Source organism: Tyto alba, unplaced genomic scaffold (assembly GCF_018691265.1).
Source record: "Tyto alba isolate M040663 unplaced genomic scaffold, T.alba_DEE_v4.0 Super-Scaffold_4, whole genome shotgun sequence".
NCBI lineage: Eukaryota > Metazoa > Chordata > Aves > Strigiformes > Tytonidae > Tyto > Tyto alba.
The window spans coordinates 138,351-157,235 of record NW_024881315.1 but is presented as its reverse complement, the minus strand read 5'-3'; the positions used below and the strand labels follow the sequence as shown (position 1 = coordinate 157,235).

Here is an 18,885-nt window from a genome sequence, read left to right as displayed (position 1 = left end):
CCTTTAGGTTGTTGCTGTTTTTACTCCGTGTATTAAAAACATCACAAAGTTGTCAGCCTCACAAAGGAAGTTCCAAACATGTTTCAAAATACAGCGATTCTGATTTTAGTTACCAAATTCTGTAAACGTTTCCTTAAACGTTAGGGCAGTACAAAACTCCCGCCAGTTGGTGGTACGTCCCGGCACCAGTAAAAAGTCAGGCCTTGGTTCACGGAGGTGATTTTCCACATGATTTCGAAGAAAGCTTCCCCACGCCTGTTTCTGAACAGGACCAGAGTTATTGTCAGAAGAAGTCGGGAGGATTCTTGCGAGGGCGAAAGGTGGCCCTGGGTGCTGGCCGTGGTGTCGCGCCGCGGGGGGCGAGGACCTCGGAAGCCGGTTCAGGAAGGCACTTTAAGTTTTGCGCTCCCCAGCAGAAACTGAAGAATTCGATCCACTAACAAGGCGAGGAAGAAGTCAGCCAGCAACACCTCCGTGATCACCATCTTGAACTAGGGAAGCAAACACAACCCCTTAGTCCCTCGCAGTCACTCTGTCCCCTCAGAACCAGACCTTGAACTTCCCTTCACGCCGTGCTGCAACAATTGCTAAATGGTAAGAAAAACTGTGGCATCTCGGGCTGGTTTGGGTTGGAGGGGCCGCAAAGCTCATCCAGTCTAACACCCCCCCAGGCAGGGACGGCTTCACCACAACCAGGGTGCTCAGAGCCCCATCCATCCTGACCCTGAACGTCCCCAGGGACAGGGAATCGCCCCTCCAAGTCTGGGGAGCCTGGGCCAGCCCCTCACCGCCTGCACAGTAGAGAATTTCTTTTATCTCACCTAAATCTGCCCTCTTTCAGTTCAAAACCATCACCCCCTGTCCTACCCCCACCCCCTGATCCAGAGTCCCCCCCCACCTCTCCTGCCCCCCCTTTAAGCCCTGGGAGGCCGCTCGAAGGGCTCCCCGGAGCCTTCTCTTCTCCAGGCTGAACCCCCCCAACTCTCTCAGCCCGGCCCCCCAGGGGAGCTGCTCCAGCCCCCCCAGCATCTCCGTGGCCTCCTCTGGCCCCGCTCGAGCAGCTCCGTGTCCTTCTGATGTTGGGGGCCCCCGAGCTGGCCCCAGCACTGCAGGGGGGGCTCCCCAGAGCAGGAGAATCCCCTCCCTCGACCCGCTGGCTGCACTTCTCTCGCTGCAGCCCAGGGCACGGGTGGCTTTCTGGGCTGAGGGCGCACGTTGCTGGCTCATGTCCAGCTTTTCACCCTCCAGTTCCCCCCAGTCCTTCTCCGTGGGGCTGCTCTCAACCCCTGCACCCCCCAGCCTGTCCCGACACGCCAGTGTTGCCGCAGGATTGCTACCACGTCCTCTCCCTTAAAGCTGTTTAGGTAGGTAGCGCTCCTCTGCGGTGCTGTCTGAGTGTCACAGGAGGGTTTGGGTTGGAGGGACCTTAAAGATCATCGAACTCCACCCCCCTGTCCCGGGCAGGGCCCCCTTCCCCCAGCCCAGGGGGCTCCCAGCCCCGTCCAACCTGGCCTTGAACCCTTCCAGGGAGGGGGCAGCCACAGCTGCTCTGGGCAATCTGTCCTGCCCAACATTCTGCTAAAAACCTTAAGATTCCTCCAGAGCTCGAGGAGAGGCTCAGACCTGTCCTCCCCGCACGTAAAATTCAGCAGGCGCAGAGAAACGCCGCCTGCTCACCTCAGCAGGGATTTCTACCAAGCCAAACTGTTCATTGAATTCTGGCGAGGAGCCCGTGAGAAGGCCCACGATGGCGAGTCCTGAAAGGACGATGCTCCACAGTAAAGGCTTGTTCTCCCGTAGACTCTCCATAAAAGGATGGCCCTGAAACACAGCACGGAGAAAGTGTGAGCAGGGGTGAGGCTGGACTCGATTGTGATTAGAGAAGAACATCTTGGTTTGTATTATTGCATCCGAATTACAAAATTGCTTCCCTGGTGCTGCCGGAGATGTGATTTAAACCTGGCTTGCCTTGTAGTTGATAGCAAAGGTGGCCATCTGCATTGCCATCGACATGATGTAGACGGTGCTGTTCACAAGGCTGGGCTCAAACTCCTTGTACAGATCCACAAACTCCTCCTGTCTAAATGAGGACAAAAAGCTGGTGATCAGGGGACCAGACTCAGAATCACCAGGAACATTTAACTTCCCTCACATAGCCCCACTGACCCCGGGTTATTAAGTTTTGTTGCGCATTAACAGTTTGTTCCCAAACACGCGTGCTTGCACAGGTAAGGGCAGAGCTGCAGATGCTGCAAGCACAGGTAATCACTGGGTTCTCTTTCACAAAAGTGGAAAAAAATTAGGTTTTTGTGTTTTTTCCTTACAACTTTCCAGTAATCCACCTCCTCGGTGTTATTTCTATTTCCCTTTTCCCTCCCAGTGTGGGGACAGCAGACACGGGAAGCACAACGTGTCACAGACCGTAAGCCACATGCCGAGCTGCTGGCCCCTGCACTCGGGGTACAGCTCCAAACTGCTTTTTCTGGACAGGTCTAACACATTAAACTCCTAAAGCCTGGCAGGCGCGATAAAACACTCACAGAAAGAGCGCTGTGGTGAGGGAGGCCTCTCCCCCCTCCTCCTGCTTAGCAGCAATTGGAGAAAACATTTCAGTGTGGGAGGAAGAGACGCTTACTTGGAGTCGCTGCGTGCCTGGGCACCGTGGTACAGGTACACGAGGCTGAGGAAGTGCACGAGGAACTGGAGCAGCACCGTCAGGACCGTGTAGAGGTTAAAAATGTTTGGCAGCGGGCGCTCCTTGGAAAGCGTCTTCAAAGGCTGGCAGAGACAAAAACCAGCAGGGCTGACCTCAACGGTTTTGACCATCTCCAGGCAGTTTTCCAGCAGAATCCAACTACCAGTTGAGTTTCTCAGGAAACGCCTGGGAGAATTCCCCGCAGCTTAGCTGGTGCAGGGAACAGCCTCAGCTGAATCACTTCTCTGCACTGTCCTTGCCCCCTGCGCCTGGACCCTGAGCCACGCTGCCAGCCAGCGATCCCAAGACGTTCCCTTCAGTGAGCGCCAGCCGCGGGAGCCTCCCAAATCCAGGGGAACAAAAAACCCCCACCTCCTCCACCATTGTGGACGGTTCATTTGTTAAAATAAACGGCTTTTTTTTTTTAGCTAGAAGCGCTCTTTCAGTAATCCTGTTGTGACTGCCACCGTCCCAACGCCCTGCCCTGCCCTTACCTTCGACCTGGAGATGAAAAGGAAGCAGCCAGCCAACAGCAGACCCTGCAGAGTTGCCTGAAAATCACTGAACTTCACCCCTTCCAAGTAGAGGACACTCTGGCTGTAAGCAAGGATCAGGGCGTTCAGGGCAAGGATCTTGAACATCTGGAGTGTTGTCACTAGCGTGCAACGACCTTGCTTGATCACGTGGCAGACTGAGGAGCAAGAGGAAGCAGCGTTTGGAAACAGAACGGGTCCTGGGGCTTCGTCCCTCAGTCCTCTCCTTTTCTGAAGCAGAACAGAGGGAAGCTAACCCCCGCTCTGCTTGCATCCCCATCCAAGGAACCCCCGCCGGGTCGCTCCACGAAAACAGCTGGCAAAGCCATGGGGTTTGGGGGCACTTCTCACCACCCCACGCCCTCCGTTTTGGCTTCTTTCAAATCTAGACTTATTCCCCGGAGATGGGGAGGTGCACACCAACTGTTCAGCTCCCACCACGCACTTACTGCACTGGATGGAAGAGAGCTTGGAGGTGAAAGGGGCTGCAATGCTGGCATCCCCCAGCTTCACGACTGGTACACGTTCCTCTTCCAAATCCTTCAGGACCTGACTGATCCGCTCCTGCAGGCCGGTAAGATACAAACGCACAACTCGTCAGCACAACTGGGATCAAATCTATCCTCTCCCACACCCCTGCTCCAAGGGGAGCCCGAGGAGCCTTCACGCTTGCAGCAGGAGCTCGATGGCTGGCTGGAGAAGCAGCACCTTCTGAGACACCAGAATGGATTTGGGCAGAGGAAAAGCAGCAGCAAAGCTGGTCTTGTCCCACCACATCCTACCACTTGTAGTTCTCATGAATTAGCAGTAAACCAGAGGAGGAACAAAGAGCAAGGGGAAGTTAACAGGCTTTTAACTACGTAGTTACCAACCCTCTGGATGGCCAGCTGCTCCTCTCTTTGGGACATGACTCTGTGCTTGGCACCACGGGAGGTGGGCTTCACACTCCCGCTCCCCATCGACGGCAGGGCAGGCCTCCCATCACTGGGTCCATCTCGAGTTCTCTTCCTCCGTTCGGGCAGTCTCTCAGGAGCATTTGCCAGCAGTGCCACTCCTGAAAGAGGGTAAAAACAGGGAAAAAGGGCTGTAATCCCTTTGCTGGCAGAGTGTTTTCACAAAGTAGGAATCCCAACTGCTAGTTAAACCTGGAGTCAGGTGGGCAGGCTAGTTACACAGGGACTTCAGAGATGTTACAGTTGCTGAAGTAAAGCTTAAGAGGAAAAAAAAAAAAAAAAAACAAAACAGGAAGAATCTTTCTCCTAGGAAAATGTGTTTGCAGCTAATTCCTGTTGCCTGCTGGTGTGCACACAGCGCGTATTCCACCAGCACAGCGAGCCACCTTCTTTGTGTTGGTTTATGCCACCAAATGATACTGGTCAGATTGATTCCAGCCCTCAAAACACCAGAGAAACTCTGGGTTTGTGGTTAGGGACGCAAAGCAAACTCCGAGCGTGGTACACGTGGGAGCCCTGCGTGCAGACTCACCCACATCTGCGTGTTTCAGAGCTCCGACGTCGTTGGTGCCGTCCCCACACATCAGCGTGACGTAGCCCAGGCTTTTCAAAGTAGTGATTACAAACTCCTGGAAAAAAAAAAAAAAAAGCAAGGCGTGGTGAGAACTGGCAGCCTGCACGCTCCGAGAGGCTGCCGGCTGCGCCGGGTTACACGGCTTGGTCAAGTGCTTCTGTTCTGCAGGAACTCACTGGCCTCACCCCCAGGCTCCGAAAGCTTCACCTTTAGGAGCTGGTTAAGAGCTACAACGGCCCAATGGGCTCAGGGTTCTTTAGGATAACAACGTGGCATGTCCTGAGCTCTAGCTCTTGCTGCCTGCTGGCTTGGGTAACAGGAGAGGTCACACAGCTTTGCTAAAACAGCTTTAGCGTTAATCATGAGCTAACATCTACGTGGCACCACGCGAGCCCTGCTGGGAACCCTGCTAAGGCTGGGGTTTAGCAGCAGCTGAAATCTCTCACCTTCTGCTTTGGCACCACTCTGGCAAACACCTGGATGTGCGGAATGAGTTTCAGCAGCTGGTGCCTGTTCACAGCCTGCAGGTGAGAGAGTCCTTCCCCAGTCACGCACAGGTCGTATCGCTGCGTCAGCTCTGGCGAGGAAGCTGGCAGCACCGGGAGCACCACGGCACCGTCGACGGACTGCCACCTCCAGCTGGAGCCTGGAAAGAGAAGCACGACCTTGACACGAGGCGCCTGGCTGTCAGAAACACTCCCAGCCACCCGACAGATCCCAACCCCGGCGCTGGCAGCCCCTCACGCTTTGTGCTCCCAAGGACCTCTGCTTTTCGGGACAGTGACGTGCCCACCTCCCCCCTAGGGACAGTCTTTAGGCAGACTTCCCTTCCCTGCAGGCAGTGACACGGCGCTCAGATTCTCTGGATGGCCTCTGAACCTGCACAGCAAAGAGGCCTTCAAGCTGCCCTTATTTTTTTTTTTTATTTTAGTGCTCAGATGGCTTGGTGTCGGAGCAGAGGAATGCACGTAGCTTGCGTAGTACCCCAAGCCAGAGGGGAGACAAAGGACAGCAGGTTATCTAGGAAAGGGAGTCATTTCCACTATCAGCATCAAGCAGCAGCGCTAACAGCATGTGGCTGCCTGTGATACAAGACCCCAGCAGGGCTTTGGCTGTTTTCCTCCAAAACACAGAGGAGTTTCCTGCAAGGGACAGCGTACCTTTGCTCACAGGAGGCTGAAGAATGAGGGTGTGCTCCCTCTGGAGGAAGTGTAGCTCCCGGGCCACATGGCAGGCAGTGAGAGGATTGTCTCCTGTTATCATCACTACCTGAGGAGAAAGCGAGAGGGGTCAAAAATCAGTCCTGGGGAGGCAAGTGGCACTTCACAGCGAGTCTCCTTTACGCTGAGAAGACTTCTGCCTAGCTTGGATGCTGGTGGCATTCCCCACGAGGTGTAGGCCTGTGCAGCACCCTGCAGAAAGGCTTTCTCTCTGAGCCAGGGCAAATCCCACCGCAAAAATAACACCATATGCGCAAGGTCTCCCTGCCCTCGCTCCAGAAAGGCTTCTGGTACTGAAGCTCCACGTCCCAACCACCACCAGTAAGGTGAGGACGCTGCTGGCGCTTACGTGGTGTGATGCATTCTGGATCTCCCTGATGACCGATTTGGAGTCAGCTTTGAGAGGACAGGAAACCACAATGAATCCAACAAATTTAAGATCGCACTCCAAAGCTTCGCGTTTCATCTCTCGCACCTGCCAAAGCGAATCAGCAGAGTGTTACCTGCTGCTTTGTAGCAGCAATCTTGTTTTCCAGCGAGTGTTTCCCGGCAATCAAAGCATCACCAGAAACACAACAGGTGCTCCGAGATGCACAGAGCAACTCTAGACTGGTCCCAGCTGCTCCAGATGAAAGGCTGCTCTGGCACAGAGCTCCAGTGAGCCCTGAAAACATTCACACGTGCCCATCCCCACAAAAAAACAGGTGCACAGCTAAGAAGTTCAGTCTTAAGCTTCTTCGGTCGTTACATGGAAAGAATTGACCCTGCTTCACCAACAGGGAAACACAAATATTGATCAGTAACGTGGAGGGATTCAAAGCTGGGAGCGCGACGCAGAGTCTGCCGTCTTTCCAGAAGTTCCAGATCATAAAACCGACACGGTTACGGGAGCTTTGGGCAACTACATCCCAAAAGAGACCCCCTCTTCCCCAGCCCTGCTCACAGCATCTCCGTTTCCTTTGTCAGGAGCTTGATTTCAAGGCTTAGACAGACAGATATACCTGCTGGTGAGTGAGGTGCCCCAGTTCTTTGTAGCCAAGGGCCAGCACTCTTGCCCCCTCATGTGAAATTTCCGTGTGGACCGCGTGATAGTTGCTGGGGCACTGAGATAACTAGAGATGTGGGGAAAAGCATCATATTAATACAGTTTCAAACACAGTTCAGTAGCGTATTTCAGCATTTCACAAGAATTATGCAGACAGGGGAAAAGAAGCACCTTTGGGAGGGTCCCTCACTGTCAAGGGCAAAATAGGAGATGCCCCAGACTTGGCCCTCAGATTTAGCAACAGGGCCAGGAACACCTATGGTGAGATATTCAGATCTCACTGGGATTAGACTGAGACTCCCCAGGGGAGTTTGTTCCCAGGCACGGGTTCACTGTGCCGTTTCGCGGGGTGAAATCCCTACATCGTTCAGGTTCCAGAGCGGGCAGGGACAGGCGGAGGCGTAAGGGGATGAGCAGAGGTGCTAGAGGAGGCCCTGCCTCTCCTAGAGAGATGCGCTCACCATTTTGTGCAGCGTCTCTGGGGCCCCTTTCACAGCTGCAATGTAACAGAGATCAGTCGAGCCGATCTTCTCGTACGACGCCAAGACAGACATTCTTTTCAGGGCACTGGCAAAATGAAAGCGCTGGTGAATTTTCAGTCCCTGAGTTTTAATACTTCTGGGGAAAACTTTCTCATCTGGAAACAAACAGATCAGGAAATCCTGAAAGGTTTCTCGGTATCAAAAGCAACATCCCTCCCTTCAGGTCTCAAAGGAACCCATGGGTCACTCAGATCATATGAATTTCCTCTCTAGATACAAGCACACAGAGCTGGAAATTCTCGTGAATTAAGGGACATAACCGATCAAAACACCTATGTGCATTAGTATGAACAGCTACACAGCAGGTTGAAGGGGCATTTATAGCATATTATCATCACCACAGGTGAAAATCCAGAAGCAAAACCCACACTGGCACATTGTAGGATATGTATACAATATTTCTGGAAGATTTCTACTGTAATTACCTGTGTATGTGAAAAACAAGGAAGCAGAGCAGGAAGCCTCCAGACACACCGCCCGCAGACGGTGCTAAAGTCCACACGGTCATGTTTTCACTACTGTGATCTAGTCACGCCCTGATTTTACCGAGTCTGCACAACCGGAACCAAACGACACCAACCTGAGCCTGCCAGAGGCAGAACGCAGTATCTGCAGTCCTGAGAACGGACTTCTACTATTTGTTGTCCCTCAGACATGCGGCACAAGGATTTCCAGTGCCCCAAACCAGTTCCTGGGATCACACCAGATGGAATTCACTCCTCGCAGAAAGCTGGTATGAGGCACAGGAAATCTCCACAGGCTAGATCATGGCATGCTCAGAACTGACAAAACCGGTGTTATCGTGGTCACCCCCCAAAAAAACCCCACCCCACAACCCACAGCATATGTAATCAGGGCTCAGGTGTCAACCAGGTAGGAGCTGGAAACAGGTTTTACCTTTGGTCAGGGTCCAGTCCACGGCCATCAACATCGCCTTCTCCAAGGGATCTCCCACCAGCGTCCCATCATCCAACTGTACAAGCGAGTGGCAAGTGGCAATCACTCGGTGGGTGTCTACAGGAATGTCAGATACTGGTGTCACTTCTTTCCCATCCCTGCAGCATAAAAAAGACTGCTCATGTTAACAGACCCGTTCACATTATCTCAGATAAATTCTGGAACCTTTCCCAGCCCCAAATTCCTGCTCTAATACAGTAAACAGAAGAGCTTCTCATGGTGAGATCAAAGCCACGGGAAACCTGGCGCTGTCTCAACTGCAAACAGTGCCAAAGCCTGTAATTTCTGACAGTCCTCCAGAGCAAACTCGATTCAAGCAGAACACTCAAAGTAGAGGCCTGAACTAAGACATTTAAGGAACTGCAGGATCGAAGGACTCGGATGTCTCTCTGCTGCAGCATCTAGACTTCAAGTGCAGTTCGTTATGGCAGCAGAACAAGAGGGCAGGAGGTTACTGCATGGAGGAGCAGCGAAAATCCCAGTTACATAAAAACTCTACGCAAGAAGCCCCCTCCCGACAATTAAATTCACAGGTCCTGAGCCCACAGTCATTGCTGGAGACCAACAACCCTCCCTCCTTCCAATTCAATCCACTTCTTTCCCTCTCAATCCCTGAGGAGTTCCCCCAGGGCCCAGAGCCCAGCCCACAGCAAATCACATAACGAAAAATCACCCAGGACCCACCTGAGCCCAGCCACTCCTCTCACTATAAGGTGATCGCTGGTTAACGTGCCCGTTTTGTCAAAACAGCAAACTTGAACTTTGCCTGCAAAGGGGATGCGGAAGGGCTCTGTACAGTACACATCTGGAAGGGAGGAGAGGAAATTCTGTGAGACACCAGCTACACTGAAGCCAGGACGGGATGCTTGAATCACAAGACAGGAGCTAGCACCACAGTGCTCCGATAGAGTTGATGAACCCGAAACGCCCCGTTCTGAATTTTTGTGGCATCTGATACCAGAACAGACACCAAGTAGCAGTGGCACAGTGAAACACAAAAGTCATTGACCTCCCTACTCCACATACAGGAACCTGCTCAGTGCAGAACTGCAGGACTATGGAGCAAACCGTTCCCTCCTCCGCTTGCTTTAGGACCCACTTCAAGGCCCACAGCTCCTAAGTTCTTTGGGGTTTAAACCCCTCATACACTCCACCTCCAAACCCTACACTGTCACTGGGTAGAAACTGAGGACACTGCAGTAATTTCACACGTTTCCAGGCACCAGAAACCCAGTCCTGGTTTTGTGTTTAGGCTTGGTACTTACAGAGCTTGGCCAAGGCGATGAGGGAGGTGTTGACAGCCAGAGAGAGCTCAATGGGAAGTTCGGGCGGAACGACTGAAGTCAGTATTAAGGTGCACTCCAGGAAGAGTTTGTAACGGTTCCTGCTCGGATCCTTGGTGCCTATGGAGTGAGACGGGAGACCTGTGGATCTCCTCATCCTCAGACTGTGTCCCCCACAGAACTAAGATCAATACCACAAAGAAGCTCACCTACCTAGGGAGGGCAAGAAAAGCATCCAGAGTGCAGTGTGGGCCCCTACACTGAAACACTGGCGCAGCCCAACCCAGCTATTGTAACTCTCAGAAATTACGTCAACTGGCCTTGCCACAAGCTTTGGTACAAGTCCTGTGTAGAGACCTGGAAGAGGCAAGAAGAAATCTCACCTTCAATCCAGACGTATGCTGCAGCAGCAATGGCAAAGACCAGCAGGAACAGGATGAAAATGAAGGTCTCTAAGTTATTGGCTGTCACTCTCTTCACCCCAAAGAGGATTGTACGTAGCAATTTCCCCTGAGAAGAACAGCCTTCAGTGCAAGAAGCTATCTCTGCAGCATGCAGTAGCTTGTTAAAAAATATGTAATGCAGTAGTTTGTTTAAAATATGCATGAAACCCAATTTTAAAATGACTCCCTGGTGTTTTGGTGCCCGAGCCTGAAAATTATTCCACCTTCCGTGACCCTCTTAATAGGCAGCAGCCTAGAGTCACCCATAATTAATCTGTTAAAAAACCCCAAACTCGCTGCTAAAGTCACTTGAGTTGGTGATTGCTTTGAAGCAGTCTTCAATTTTCAATTGAAAAAGCTCATGTCCGCATCTCCAGTCTCTACAAACACCCTCAAAACGCCCTTTCCCAACCATTTTCATTACAGAAACAGGGACAACCAGGAGCTGTAGTATATACATAGTGCAGCCAGTCACAACAGGGACCCCAAATCCTGACTCCCAGGCTTCTGCATCAACCCTCAGGCTACATATCTCACACTCAGAGAACACACCAACCCTATTGATTCCTCTTCCAAACCCAGAGGTCATTTTAATGCTCTGACTTCTATTTCCCCACTGCTGTGCTTCACAAGGATTTCCTTACAGCGAAGCGCTGAACGGCACAATCATCGCCAAGACAGAGGGGAGAAGGCACGTTCCCATCTTACCTGAGATGTGTTGAAGCCGGTTCTCAGAGCATACGCCACGCACCCGTTATCGACAGCTGGAACAGGAGCAGGAATGAAGATGCTTAAGCTTACTGGAAATCTTTTATAGGCTTTTCACAGACAGAAAACACCTGAAGCTACACCCTGCTCTCGCTTACAAGGGGACATAGTCAACTTCAGTAGAGTATCACAGCAGTCAAACAATCACAGTAAATCATTAATGGCAGGGCCAAGGAGAATAACTCAGTGACATCCTCCAAGAGTGCATCAAGCAGTTCAAAATAAACCTGTGAGCGCACGACACGCCCTCGCCGAGGGAATTTCTGCAGGTACATACGTTTCAGTCCTGTGCTGGCTTTCTGGGGCGGGATGTGCTGCACCACTTTTGTTCCCCCAAATATGATGTGTAACCGGGAATCTGTCTGCATGTCCAAGACGTGCTCAGGACTGAGATCCTCCACAGGCTCCTGCAGAACAATATTCAAGTCTCAGGTTCACCCCTATCAACAAAAGGCCTTCAAGTGCTCCTTTCTGTTCTTATCTCACGAGAAGCTGTCAGCCTCACTTCAGCTGAAGGTGGCCTGAACTGAATCCCGAATCTAGACCTTAACACATCATTCAGCTCCTGATCAGCCTCGGTTTAGAGCCTGGCATCTGGGGAGATTCTGGTTTCGGGTGACTAGTTCACCCCTGGCACGCTGAATTCAACAAGGGAGGCTCTGCAAGCACTACTTTATTATTTTTAAGTCACCCATTGGCACAAAAAGAAGGAAGATTCTGGGTTTTGAAGTGCTTTACACTTGTTCCTCCTCCCACCTCTACCCTGCCAAAGGAATCCAGACTGGGGAATGTGTAGGAGGGCGATGCCGTGCCCACACGCTGGGAGCTCAGACCCAAAGGCCGGAGCCATTGCCAGACAAAACAGACATTTCTGTTTCTCATTTACCAGGGACCATCAATCACTGATTACAGGAGCTGATAACAAACAGGCCAGGTTGCCTGGGCCAGTGTTCACACAAAGAGACGGATTTGCACTGGCAGATGCTGCAGCGCCTTGAATGGTTTTACTTTTCCAGGTTGCAACAAAGGGAGAGCAGAGAGGACATTTCACACAGACCTTCATCTGCGGCACAGACTCTCCCGTCAGCATAGCTTCATCTACGATACACCTTCCACGGAGCAGCAGCACATCACACGGCACTAGATTTTCATGAGGAGATCGGCCTGCAATTAATACATTAAACCTGAGAAGCTCCTCAAAGGCAGAAGTGATTATGGTTTGGCTATCTGTCTGGCAGGGCACAGCTCTGCTTCAGTTTAGGTGACATCCAGGAAATTCCTAAAGCTTCAAACCTCCCACGGGGGGCCAAGTCCAGCACAGCACGTACCCACTCAGCACTGCTGAGAACTGAAGGAGTTTGAAAGTTATTAGGTCTCTACTGAGACCAGGAAAGTTGAAAATTAAGTCACTTAGTTCTTTATTGCCATTCAAGCTTCAAAGACTGGCACCGTATCCTGGGGTAATACAAGCTTAAAAAGCAGAGCAAGGCTAAAAGAGAGGCTTGCCCTTCCCCCATCCATTCGAGGAAGATATTGTCAGGAGGAAGAAAACTCTTCATCTTCACAATCCAAAGCTGAAGAGTCTGAGGCCAATTTATCTCAGTATTTAGCTTTCTTCAAGACAGCTAGCAGGTTCAAGAGATCCAGCCCAAGGATTCATCTCTTGGACCCTTGAATTGTGACACCTAAGTCCTCAAAAGCACCCAACCAAGACCGTTAGATTTTTTTTAGGTCTAATTCAATTCACTGCACAACTTAGCACACCCGAAGGAATCTGATTTTAAACAAGCTTTTGTTTATCGTGCAGGTCATTACCAATGGAAACGATATCCCCTGGAATAATCTCATCACTGGAAATGGGGCGCCACTTGCGGTTTCTGTAAACCTGTAGGGGGAAAATAAAAAAAAGGCACTTTGAGAAGCTCTGCATGCTCCAGAAATCAGAGAAAAAGGATGAGAAAAAGGAACAGCAAGTCAGTTACAGCATAAATTTCATGCACAGCCCCCTCTGGTTCTGATTACCTGGATCATATATGGCTTGTTGCCCATTTTTCGAATCTCTGACATGTTCCTCATTTGCTGCTGGACCAGAGAAGCTTCAAATGCAACCAACATGGAGAGGGTGAAAACACTGTAATACCAGTATTCATCCAGGCACCACAAACCCACACAGAACACCTGCGGGGAGAACAAGACACTGACGTTATTCTCATCTCCCTCAGAAAACAAAAGCCTTCAAGTTCTAGGAATTCTGGGGGGTTTTTAAGCTAATTTAGTACATGTTTAATTGTAGGAAGCCAGAAAAACAGAAAATCACAGTAAGTCAACAGTAAGAAGCAGAGTCACTCCCAGAAGTAAAATCAATATTACAGTGCAAGAACAGCAGCCACTCCTGATTTTAGAAAGCTGCCAGCTGATCCATGGCTCTCAAGCCAGGACTGTAAGGAGTTCCCTCATTTTTCAGCAGATAGAAACATTTACAGCTCCTTCTTTGTTCATTTTACCTGAAAGACGAAGAATGGAGCTGTAGCTCTTTCTTTAAAGAGTTCCAAGAACTCCGGCACCACCATCTCTGCCCTGGGAAAGAATTGTATCCTCATTAACTTAAATGTTCCAGATTCTCAGCAAAAGCCCAACCCAAAAGCCTCCTGCAGTCTCTGGTGTCAGAGCAGGCTGTACTCCAGAATGTCCACCCACAATGTCCCTCTTTTTAATTACTTTGTTTCAGTTAGTTTGTTATACGCAATTAATTTCCAACTGTAGCCCACCCTGGAGAAAACCCCTTGGCCCGATACTGTTCCCTGTCCTTAAGGGGATTTGGAGGAAGTGCCAGGAGTAACTGAAATGTAAAAAACAGAACTAGGACCGTGGCTCAACACTGCTGTTCCTGGTGCAGTGAGATTCTTTGGCAAAGAGATATCTGCACCTGGAAAACTTACTTGTTTGTACCATATTTCTTCTCAGCTGCTCGGATATCTTTGTCCTCCTGATAGCCTCGGGCATTCTGGTAGTAACAAAGGGGATGTTCCACGGGGAAAGCTACAGGAAGAAACTGTTTCTTGCCGTCTATCTCATAAGAGTATTTGATTTTCTGAAATTCAAAGGAAAGAGCCTCCTGCCCATCCTCACCCTGCAGAGAGGGGGATAAAAAAACAACCAGTTGAATGCACACCAAGGGCTTTACTCCACCTGAAGGAAAAAACTCAAATCCCAACCCCTTCCATCTCCAGTTATTGTATGATTCTGTTCGTGGTACATGCACCAGGAGACACCGTGCAATCTTTAACATCCCCGCTTTTGACCGACCACAGCTGATTTTTCCCTAGTTGCTTAAGTTAAAAGCTAATAAACTGAAGGCTGACAGCACGATGCAGCAGGTCCCTGGTATGTGGCAAATGCCAGGGCTGCTCCCGTCAGCCGTGTCCTTACCTGGTCTCTGTGGAGTGGCACTAATTCTACCGATCCGTTATTTGGGGTTGGCACAACTTTAGCCAATGTGGCTTTCTTAGGACAAGGCTCCTGAAACACAAACAAGATACGTGTCATAAGGCGGATCACGGACCCTGAATTTCAATGAGTTGGGGAGAAATCCTTGCCAGATTGTGCTAAAAAGGGCTCTGTGCAGCCACGTGCTTTCACGGAGCCGTTGTGAGAATCAAAAGACACAATTATCCCAACGCACCCCCAAAACCACACGCTGCCACCAGAGGAAGGATCTTCAGTACTTCGTTTGCACTTCAGACATATCCACCTGCCACTAAGACGCGGCTGCAATGGCGAAAATGGCAAAACTCACAAAGAGGAACGAGCCACGCCAGCACAGGCTGATGGCCCTCGCCCTGAACTCTCACATCATCCCCAGGCTGCCTGTGTGCAAACTCCCTGGATTCCCCGCCGGCGATTTGGGGCCGGGGCTCGAGGCCCACACGCGCCTCCCCCTCCCCACCGCCCAGCGAAAGGGCGAAGCGTTTCGGTGCTGGGCATCTTCTCGAACACACGAAGCTCCCCGGCACGGCTGAGGTGCCTCTGCCACGTCGAAACACCCACCCGCAGGAAAAGCGGACCCCCACCCCCACCCACCCCACGCACGACCGGAGAACCCGCCGGGTGCGGCGGGAGCCTCCCCGCGCTGCCCGGGGTGGGCAGCCCGCACCCGGCCCCGCCGGCCCGGGACTCACCCGCACGCAGGTGAGGGCGCAGTGAGCGTGCACCGACCACAGCCCCGAGAGCGCCGTCAGCAAATGGACGACGCCGATGGCGGCGAGGGCCAGCAAGGCGGCCTCGGGGGGCGCGGGGCCCGGCCTCGGGCCTTCCTCCTCCTCCTCCCGCCACGCCGCCCACACGCGCGGCCCCCACAGCCACAGCCAGGCCGGGTAGAGCCCCGCCACGAACGGCAGCACGGTCCCGTGAAGGAGCCGCGGCCGCCGCCGGTAAAGCGTCACCGACGAGACCAGCTCGTCCGCGGCCGCCGCCATCTTCCGAGAAACCCACAGCACCCCACTTCCGCTTCCGGGGAGGGACGGCGGGAGGGGATGAGCGCATGCGCAGGGACCTCCCAGGGCGCCGCGGCGCGTGCGCACAGCGGCCGCGCATGCGCACAGACGGCGCGGCGCCCGGGGCGGCGGTGGCGGCATGTGAGTACGCGGGGCTTCGGTGTCCCCGATTCTCTCCCCCCGCCTCAGATATTAATTTTGCCGTTTTCCCGCAGGCAGGCGGCCCTGGAGATCACGGCGCGCTACTGCCGCAGTGAGATGGAGCAGTACGGGCGCTGCGTGGCCGACAGCCCGGCCTCCTGGCAGCGCGACTGTCACCCGCTCCGCCTCCGCATCTCCCGCTGCGCCGCCGCTCAGTGAGTGCGGGAAGGGCCGGGCCCACCGGGCTGGGGCCTCGGCCCGGTCCCCGGTAGCTCCGGTCCCCGGCAGCTGAAAGCCCTTGGGGTGTGTGTGTGTGTGTGTGTGTTTTTATTCTCGCAGCCCGATCGTGCGGCAGATCCGCCGGGACTGCGCCGAACCCTTTGCCGCTTTCGAGCGGTGCCTGAGGGAGAACCAAACCTCCGTCGTCAACTGCAGCGACCACGTCGACGCCTTCCTGCTCTGCGCCGACCGGGTGAAGCTCCCCGCGGGAGGTGGGTGTCGGGCTGCGGAGCGGGGCCGCTTCCCCCCGCCCCGGACCTGCAGACAGCCCCTCGCCGCGTCTTGCTTGGGAGCTGCTGGCTGGAACGGCTGGAGTGGAATAACACAGCCCAACATCACGCCTAGACCGGCATTTTTCACCCACCCGCCTTCCCTTTCCTGTCTCAGAAAAACACAGAGCGCAGCCAGGAGCTTTATCTAGACTAAAAAGTGTGTTAATTCATTAGTGTGGGTCGTCAGCGATGTGTGCGGTCATTACGGACGTGCGTATTTCTGCCCATGGGTTGGGAATTCTCAGTACTGGGTCAAGCTGGTTCCCTGTGGCAAAAGGCTATGGGAGAAAAGCCATCCTGCTGAGGTGAAGCTTTGATTTTTGTCTGAAACGATTCATCAGCCTAGTCATCAGTTTTGCCCAGTAATATATACAGAATGGTTTTGTCAGCTTGCAGCGCTCTACTAAAGATCTTGTGAACATCTATGGAGCAACGTTAAAATAAATAACACGTTACTAAGCCTAAACAAATCACATGAATGTGACGTACTCCCATGACCTGACACATTAACCTCTCGTCCCTCATAACTAGGGTGCTGCACATACACAGAGCCTACCTGATGCTTTTATTTATTCTGCTTTTTTTCATAGGGGAGCCTTGGGATTCAAATTCATCTTGAGGACTGAATGAAAAGTCTCTCTGAACTCTGGAGTATTGTTCCAGCGCATGGTTGGGTTGTTTTTTTCTTCTCCTCTGAAAAACAAAGCGCAGCCCTGCGATGTGGTTTTCTCGGTGCTGGTCACACTACGCTTGTCCCCAGCAGACGCCTGGACTCCGAGCGGGATGTCAGAACATTCCTGACAGAGACACTTGTGTGCTGATAGTGCTGGCTTTTGTCTGCTGAGTTGCCTCTAAAAACTTTTATAAAGTAAATAAATTACAGAACTGTGTTGAAGCGACACTGAAGGATCAGCAGCAACTTGCAGATGTAAACCAAAAGCTGAAATCAGCCCTTACCTCTTTTAATGTGGTCTGTGTTCTTCGACAGCTGCTTTGATAATTAAGCCAAATATTTTCCTTCCTCCCAATAAAACAAAAACAAAATAAAAAACCCCCACACTTTCTGAGATCCAAAGCCAGTTCTGGCTTTTCCCACTGATGATGGAAGCTGTTCTCTGAGCTGGACCTACTACAGGGACATTTCTTTGACCACGAGGCTCAGCTTTACCCCCTCGAAGACGTCTTGTGCAGCTCCCAGTTTTGGGGGTGCCGTGCGGGGTTGTAGCCCCAGGCCTTGTGCTGGTTTAGAACAGCAGAGGGAGTCTTCCTGCCGACAGAGACGGCAGAAAAACTGCGGACTTCAGAGCAGGGACTGCTCCATCGACAGCACAACAGGGATCTTCCAGTGCAGGGGTGGGTGGGGGCACCTCTTGTTGTACGGGGGAACAAAGAGCCCAGCTCTAAGGAGAGGTTGTTTCTGAGCTGTAACTAGTGGAAAAAAAAAAAAATACAAGAAACAGATGGTCTTACGAGGGGTGGGATTAAGACCTGGGCTTATGAGATCTGTGAGTGTGTCTGTGGAGGGAGAGCTTGGGGTGCTGTGAGCTGGGGCCCTTGGGTCTGCTCTGGTGTGCTGTGTCTGAAAATCCCCGTAGGTCTGTTTAAGTGGGACTGAGAATCCCAGCAAAAGTTTAAACCTCGAAATGTCCTTTGGGGTACTCGAGAGCAGGTTTGAGGAAGGAGAAATGAGCTTCTCCGACCTCGTTAGACAAATGCAGCTCTGCTGCTGTCCAGAGCAGGATCTTGGTCTTCCAGAAGGGAGCCATAACCCAAAGTTTTCCAGAAGTGTGCAGGGAGCAGATGACATGTAGGAGCTATTGTGTACAGTGCCAGCAGAGTCTTTGTCTGACAGTACAGCCCAGCTTTGCTGTGTTGGTGAGGGGTTTTTTTTGTACCTCTACGAGAGGGTGAGGCATGGACTGGGAAACTTGGCTTTGACCTGGTTCCCAGGGGTTCACACCCCCTTCCTGGGACACATTAATCCTTATTCATGTTTCAGCCAGGCGTAAGTCCAAGCGTTCGCCTTTGAGCCTGTGGTGGCTGGCAAACATCGCTTGGCATTTTCCAGCTGGGCAGAGTTTAACTCCTTTGGGGAGAGGGACAGCAGATTTAAGTTGAGCTGCTCCAGCTTCTAGCAGAGCCCGAATTGGAAAACTGGCTGTCGGCGTTGCTGTTGTCTGTCTCACAGAGCTGGCTGCCTTTCAGCAGTGATGGGGACAGAAGATGCTGGGGTCAGGTCTGAAAACATGCAGGCACGCTTGCAGAAAACTTTGTTTCCATTTATCAAATGCCATGCATTTGGAATGTAAAGAACCATTTTATCTTCTGGCAGAAAAGCTGGGAGAAAAAGGTGATGGTAGCTTTGCTTTAAAATTAATTGAGAGAGGGGGCAAGTGCTACCAGAAAAGGAGGAGAAATCTATTTTTAGTGAGTCTTTTGAGTTTTATTTATACCAAGCAGCACCCCATTAGTCAGAAATGTCTGTGGTGTGAATAGCTTTATTAAGGATGCCGTTACACAGAAGCAAAGGTGCTTTACATGTTGTTGACATTGTATTGAAATGTCAGCCTGTCAGCAGAAAAGCCATTTTTCATTATGTTTAAGGTGCACTGGGCCCCCTCTTAAGCCCAGTTATGCCTCCTCCTTCTCAGGAGCCAGAGCCACTCTATTATTACTTGCTCCAACAC

General features: G+C 52.0%; 2 protein-coding genes across 2 annotated transcripts; one reads left to right on the top strand and one right to left on the bottom strand.

Annotated features, from left to right (window-relative positions):
• Positions 1-52: 52 nt before the first annotated feature.
• LOC104363854 (endoplasmic reticulum transmembrane helix translocase) lies at positions 53-15,503 on the bottom strand. Its single transcript, XM_042802814.1, has 26 exons — positions 15,192-15,503; positions 14,443-14,532; positions 13,953-14,143; positions 13,518-13,590; positions 13,036-13,191; positions 12,829-12,898; positions 12,071-12,177; positions 11,291-11,420; positions 10,954-11,009; positions 10,186-10,312; positions 9,785-9,922; positions 9,204-9,324; positions 8,460-8,617; positions 7,482-7,657; positions 6,977-7,087; positions 6,325-6,450; positions 5,916-6,024; positions 5,202-5,401; positions 4,714-4,810; positions 4,101-4,282; positions 3,678-3,792; positions 3,190-3,386; positions 2,636-2,778; positions 1,969-2,080; positions 1,678-1,821; positions 53-491 (listed from the first exon to the last, which is right to left on the bottom strand). Exons 1-26 carry the CDS (start codon positions 15,486-15,488, stop codon positions 381-383), a joined length of 3,537 nt encoding a protein of 1,178 aa, XP_042658748.1. The 5' UTR covers positions 15,489-15,503; the 3' UTR covers positions 53-380.
• Positions 15,504-15,606: 103 nt separating this feature from the next.
• On the top strand, positions 15,607-17,249 carry LOC116963062 (coiled-coil-helix-coiled-coil-helix domain-containing protein 5). Its single transcript, XM_042802872.1, has 4 exons — positions 15,607-15,647; positions 15,722-15,862; positions 15,987-16,138; positions 16,789-17,249. Coding segments are annotated over exons 1-4 (324 nt in total). The 5' UTR covers positions 15,607-15,645; the 3' UTR covers positions 16,818-17,249.
• Positions 17,250-18,885: the final 1,636 nt, after the last annotated feature.